Source organism: Epinephelus fuscoguttatus, linkage group LG3 (genome assembly GCF_011397635.1).
Source record: "Epinephelus fuscoguttatus linkage group LG3, E.fuscoguttatus.final_Chr_v1".
Taxonomy (NCBI): Eukaryota; Metazoa; Chordata; class Actinopteri; order Perciformes; family Serranidae; genus Epinephelus; species Epinephelus fuscoguttatus.
In genome coordinates, this window is record NC_064754.1 from 45,679,668 (window position 1) to 45,686,274 (window position 6,607).

The 6,607-nt window shown below is 45.7% G+C and overlaps 1 protein-coding gene across 1 annotated transcript; it reads left to right on the plus strand.

Moving 5' to 3' along the window:
• The first annotated feature begins 1,029 nt into the window (after nucleotides 1-1,029).
• rtn4rl2a (reticulon 4 receptor-like 2 a) lies at nucleotides 1,030-4,753 on the plus strand. The gene is made up of 4 exons (XM_049572895.1): nucleotides 1,030-1,197; nucleotides 1,735-1,961; nucleotides 2,108-2,341; nucleotides 2,516-4,753. The coding sequence occupies exons 1-4, from the start codon at nucleotides 1,140-1,142 to the stop codon at nucleotides 3,374-3,376; spliced, it is 1,380 nt and encodes a 459-aa protein (XP_049428852.1). The 5' UTR covers nucleotides 1,030-1,139; the 3' UTR covers nucleotides 3,377-4,753.
• The last annotated feature ends 1,854 nt before the right edge of the window (nucleotides 4,754-6,607 follow it).

The window sequence follows — 6,607 nt, forward strand, 5'->3', positions numbered from 1 at the left end:
CTCATACAACTCCACTTCAAAAAACAGAAACCATCCCTTTAACACTGCAGGTCTGTTGTATTGCTTTACATCACACTGTCCAGGGGCTTCACTCAGTCTATTCAAGTAGTAAACTATGGTGAAGAGTTGAAGTGATATGCTAAGGCACCTGTTTTGCTGCCTTTCTGTTTTCTGGCTTCATTAGTAGCCCCCTCTCCCCCCACTGATGAACCTAATTAACAATATTTGAACTTGTGCAATACAAACAGAGAAATACGCCATAAAAACTGAGAGGAATTACATTTGCAAGTCCCAGTCTCACTTCACTTCACCACAGCTTTGAGTCAAAGTGACCCAAATGTACTTGAACAGTAGTAAAAAAGTACACTTCTATGTGTCCACTCCTTGTTCAGTCACTTTTATCTCCATCATCAGTGAAATTATGTCAGGAGCTATAAAAGTACATACAACATGACTGGAGCATGTCGTATTTCACCTCCAGCAACAAATATCACGGTTGTTTTGAGTGATGCAGAATTCTCCCTTGATGCTGAATCATATTTCGGGGGCATCCTCCTTTCCTAAGGCAGCACTATCTAGGCCCTTTTCTGTATTTTTCTGTCTGGCTGCAGTGCGCCGGAAGCAGACCATAACGGTCTCTGAGAGAGCCAGCCAGGAAACGAGCTGTGCGCTCTTCTCCTACCCGTTCTCCGCTCCTCCACAGAGCCCAGTCATCATTACCGGGCACCGTGCCTTGCCCCCCCTCCCTTCACTGTTTCTACTTTCACTCTCTAGTCCTCCCTCCCCCTTGTTCCTATGTGCGTCGAGAAAGTCTCCTCCTCTCAGAGTCTGAGCGCACGTCTCCTCTCCAACCAGGCTTTACGCGCGTACAAACTCTCCAAGAGAATCCCCTACGGTCGGCCCCTCCCCTTTCCGTTTCTTGCCGCCCTCACTCATTCATGACCCCGGATCGGTGACGTAGGAGATTCCTCGGTGCCCACTGCCGTAGGCAATTACGGGATGCTTGAGTATATATGGGACACTGGTAGCCATCAACCGGCACACTCTCAGTCGCTCCGACTCGGGAACCAGGGCATCAGCGGAGATAGCAGGCTTTACTTCGCCCTCTCAGGCTAACTCGCTTTGGGCTTTGGTTCAGAATGGACACCTCTTCGATTTCTCGGAGCCGACGATGCTCCATCATGCGCAACTGCAAAAGTAAGTTTGTCTCCGTCTTTGGTTTTGGATACATGAACAGTACGGACATAGAACTGTTCTGTTTTCTTTTACTTGTGCAACATATTCTTTTTTAGTTTTTAATCTAAGTAAGCTTGATGTACTTTGAAATATTACATGTAAAATCGACAAATATATATTGGATGGATGATGCAAATATTAAAGGAAACCCGGTAGTTCTGTCGGACTATTACTTATTTTATGACTTATAATAGTCAGACTGCAGAATGTAAAGTGGAATATAGGACGAACTTTGTGTTAATGCAAAGATATTTTGACATATTTTGACACTTTCCCGACCATGCTGTGCGTAAAGGCGCAGTACTGATGCGTAAACTTAACTTATTGTACAAATATAAAGCTGCAAAGTGTGCTTCCTGTTATTCTAGATAGATTCACAACTGAAATAATGCAAATTTTCAATAGTTTTGGCTCAGTATGATGTAACGTGTAGTAACTGATGATATCAGCACCACGGACAGCTCCCGCTAACCTCCCTCTCTTCCCGCTCTCCTCCAGACGGTCTCTCTCTCTGGCTGGTGGTGTGGCTGGTCCTCGGCAAGCCAAGTCCGGCATCGGCGTGCCCGCACCTGTGCGTGTGCTACCCGAGCCCCATGACTGTTAGCTGCCAGGCGCAGAACTTCACCGCCGTCCCTGTCGGAGTGCCCTATGAATCGCAGCGCGTTTTCCTCCAGAATAACCGGATCACGGAGCTTAGAGTTGGCTCTTTTGGCTTCGGGACTCAGGTAAGAAATAGTGTGGAAAATAGTATTTAAAAGATGGGAAGGAGAAGAGTTTTTAGGAGTAGAAGAGTTCGTGTTTTTGTAATATTTTTCACATTTAAAGTTCAGTAATATGCACTGACAAGTATAATCACCTTCAATTCATTCAGGTCCTGTGGCTGTTCTCTAACAACATCACGTGGATAGAAGCTGGGGCCTTTAGTGAGCTGAGGGACTTGGAGGAGTTGGACTTGGGGGATAACCCCAGCCTCCACAGGCTGGAGGGGGGAGCCTTCCGCGGCCTTGAAAAACTCCAGAGCCTCCACATGCACCGCTGCCGGCTCACTGCCCTGCCCCATGACATCTTCCACAAGCTTTACAGCCTGCAGTTCCTCTACCTGCAGGTAGGGGCGCTGAAGATACATATACTGCATGCAGATAACTGACACACAGTTATACACACACACATGCAGCTACCCACACAAACACACAGCATCACAAATATTCAGTTACAAATATTACAATTCCCAGTGTGTCTGCTTGTTTCATGCTGACCCTTCCTTTCTTTACCTCCTCAGGAGAATAATCTTCACTTCCTGCAGGATGACATTTTTTCTGACCTCATCAACCTGAGCCAGCTTTTCCTGCATGGCAACCGTATTCGCACTCTCTCAGAGAATGTGTTCCGCGGCCTGGTCAACCTTGACCGCCTTCTCCTCCACGACAACCGCATCAGGCAGGTGAACCGCCGCGCCTTTCGTGACCTTGGCCGCCTGACCATGCTCTTTCTCTTTAACAACTCCCTGGCTGAGCTGCCCAGTCAGACCCTGAGGGACACGCAGGGCATCGAGTTCCTCCGCCTCAATGCCAATCCTTGGTCCTGCGGCTGCGAGGCCCGCCCCCTGTGGGAGTGGTTCCGTGAGGCCCGTGTCTCTTCATCTGAGGTTATCTGCGCCTCCCCTTCCACCCGCCGCAACCAGGACCTCCGCTTCCTTCGCGAGATGGACTTTGCCCTCTGCCCCCTGCCTGACCCTGGCTCCATTGCCGGCTCCACCACCACCACCTTCAGCACCAAAACCCGATGGTGGTTCCACAAGAACAAGCCCCAGTCATCCACGAAAGGTGTGTTTGAGAAAGCCTCAGAGACTGTCAAAGCTGGTTTGTATGGGAAAGGCCCATCCACAACCACCTCAGTAGTCAAGTATGAGTTGGGAGAGGAGGAGCTGGCGCTGCCCAAACTTGATGCAGAAGAGTACTGGGCAAACTACGGCAACGAAGACTCGGGTGTCACCCTGCGATGCTTCGAGCTCGAATGTCCACCTGAATTCGACCTGCCTCCATCTTCCTCTTCTCCCTCATCCACCTCGCCGTCTCTCCTCACCCTACAAGCCCTTTCTGTCTTCAGCCTCTGCCTCAATCTCCACCTGATATTTGGCTGAATCTGACTCTTAGTACAACACCCCTTTCCCTTCCAGCCTGTTATAAGGCTGTGAGGATACCTGTTAGACTCTACACCCCCTTTGCCCGCTTTGCTGTAAGCCAATCCTCAAGGCCCAGCGAGGGAGATGGGGGGACGGTTAGATTCTGAATCTACCACCTACAGGGCTTAATACTTTTCAGAGCTGATAAGAGTTCTTCAGCTAAAGTTATATACATCTACAATACTCTACAGGTATGGCTTTCTGTGTCTCACCTGTATGGTGTCACGTTATGATTCCCTGCAATCAGGGCGATGAGGGCTGAGTCCATCACTAATATCAGTGCAATTTGATAGCAGTTGTGAATGATGTTGTCAATTTTGTCACCTCAACTTAGTTATAACTACTATTACTATTACTGCACCCAATTAACTGGCTGCTACGAATACTACAGTTACTGTTTGAATCAGTGCACAGTAATGACATCACTGTAACCACTTAAAGTGTCATGTAAATAGGTATATATTTTTGTGATATCTGATATGTGTGGTCCAGTGCAATCACTTTCATCTTGATCCAGGAGAGAGAGCTTCTACAGGACAGAGCACAGTAAGGCTGATAGTTTACTATGAGACAATATACTGTGAAGCTGGGAGGAAAAGAGAAAGACAGTGCAGTGCAGGGACATCAACGGAAAAGGATGAGTGGTAAGGAAAGTGACAGGAAGAGGAAAGGAGGGGAGGGGAATTTCAACGAAACAGGATTAGAAAGAGGAAGAGTAAAAAGGAGGAAGGAGGGGGAAGGTGTTCATGCAGCAAAAAGAAAAGAGGCAGTGAGAATAGAATGAGACACTGTGAGGGATAGTGCTGGCAGTAGAAGCAACAACCTGCAGAAGAAAAGTAATAAATCCACTGATCAGTGGTTGTTCCATCCATTTGACTCACACCATTTTCTGTCAACGTGGTGTCGTTTGAGACAACCACTGGGAAAGAATGCTTCCTGTCAGGAAGCCAGAGATTTTGTTTTTTGGATGTCTTTCTGTGACATATTGATATACTGTGTGAAGATTGTTGACTTTGATGCAGAAGATCTTGATAAAAAAAAATACACTGAATATTTCCTGAATCATGCTTGTCTTATCATTACTTACAAAAAAAGGAATCAAAGGTTCTCCATGTGGTCATTTTGTGTTGAAAGCAAATGTGGGATGAAACAAATGACAACAAAATCTAAATTGCAACAAAAAAGTAGCAGATTGCTGTTGTGTGACTAAACCGTGACTAAAGTGGACTGAAAGGACAAACCACATGGACCTGATGTCACAGACAGAGGCGCTTAGAATGGCTCTGGCTGAGATGGACATCTGTCTGTCGGTTTGTGTGTGTGTGTGTGTGTGTGTGTGTGTGTGTGTGTGGATAGATGAGAATGAATGGATTCACAAGCTGGCACCTCTGCAAAAGGCAAATACGTCAGTAGGTTTGTCACTCCACTGATTCATCGGTGGGCGATGCCAGATGGACAGACAAGGTTCGAATTGGCTGATTTGTAAATACACAAAGAGAGCAATGAGAGAATTTGGTGACTGTCAGAGAGCAGGAGACAAAGTAAGACTGACACATTGACATGCAGATAGACGGATGGACATGATGTGAAGTGATAGAAGAGTGGGCTTAAAGGTCAAACTGACAATGAATTTAGTAATGCTGAGACAGCAAATATAAGGAGAAGAAATGTTCTGAGCCAGCAGCGGAAGCTGTGTGAAAAAAGGGAGGAGGAAGTTACCAAATATAGGCATCCATTCTCTCCTTCAGCAGTGTTTATTAGTCCCTCCCTCTTGAAAGCGGCTTTCCACACTGCCTTGTAGGAATCAAGATACTGTAGGTGTGCTGATGTATAGTAACTCCATTACTTCTATCCCTTATATGCCCATCATTTCTCCTAAAGCTTCCTCCGTCTCACAAGGCCAGAGATGGGATGGAAGGAGAGGGTCCCTCGCCCTGATAGAGGTAAAGAGGGCAAGGCCGAGATGTAGTAGGAGTGAAAGAGTAGGAGGTAATGTTACAGAGGCACACACACACACACACACACACACACACACACACACACACACACACACAGATCCACTCACAAAGCCAGTTAGCCTTGCTTTAACAGAAACAACCTCACACAGTTTTTTTCTCTCTCTGATTCCGAGAGTTACAAAGACACAACTGCCTCTTTGTGATTTTCTGTCAATGCAGTTCTTGATGGAGAATGATTTCAGAAAATATTCACTGTTATCTTGCTGCTCTAACTCTATCATTGAGTCTTGTGGAGGAGGTCAGACTGAGCCTGGGTGCTCTTCAGTGGTCATGACAGTGAGGTTATTGAATGATGCATCATAAGGAAAGAATAAATTCATACTTGTTTTAACAAAATGTGTTTGTTTGGGCCTTTCATTCTATGTCTTGGCAGCTGTCCAGTCAAACACACACACACACACACACACACACACACACACACACACACACACACACACACACACAACCACACACTTGTCATTGTGTAAGTGCTCCAGGCAGTTGCCCAGCTTTCTCAACTGTGCAACTACTGAGCCAAGAGAAATGGAGAACAGGAAGCTCGGAGATGAAAACAGAGCCTGAGCAGTGTAAACTCAATCTCAGTGATCCTGAACAGTACAATGATCCAATAACACCATGAACAACACCTCCTCTTGCTCACAGTATGCATTCAAAGAGACAATGACAACAACAATAGTACGTTAAAGGTTAGGTTCAAATTATTTAAGTCTCACAAGCATACAACATGACATGAAAACGTCTCTTACTCCAGTGTTAATGGGGAGAGACATCTATTCTGTGTGAAAATGCATTCAGAAATTCAGCTGAAGTTAATGTGTGTCATATTTCTGAGTTAGAGTTTCATTGGTTCACCTTAGAGCAGGGCTCTCAGTGTTTCACAGACCAAGGACCTCTGCGTTGTAAAATAGTTGGAGCAGGGACCCTGTAGAAGAAAATGTTTTATCTTATAGTTTTAATTTTAATGTGGTATTGTCCTTCCTGTTCTACTCATTAAATTATGAATTGTTAAACAAAGATTAATAGATCCCTGTGTGTTTTAGATACTCAGAAAGGAAAACAGTCCTTGAGGTGTTGAAGAGACTGGGGCTCCAAGATTGATCTGCACTGTATTGGATCTATGAGATTGTATTGTTAATTACCTTGTCCAGTGATTCCTGAGTCTTATAGGACC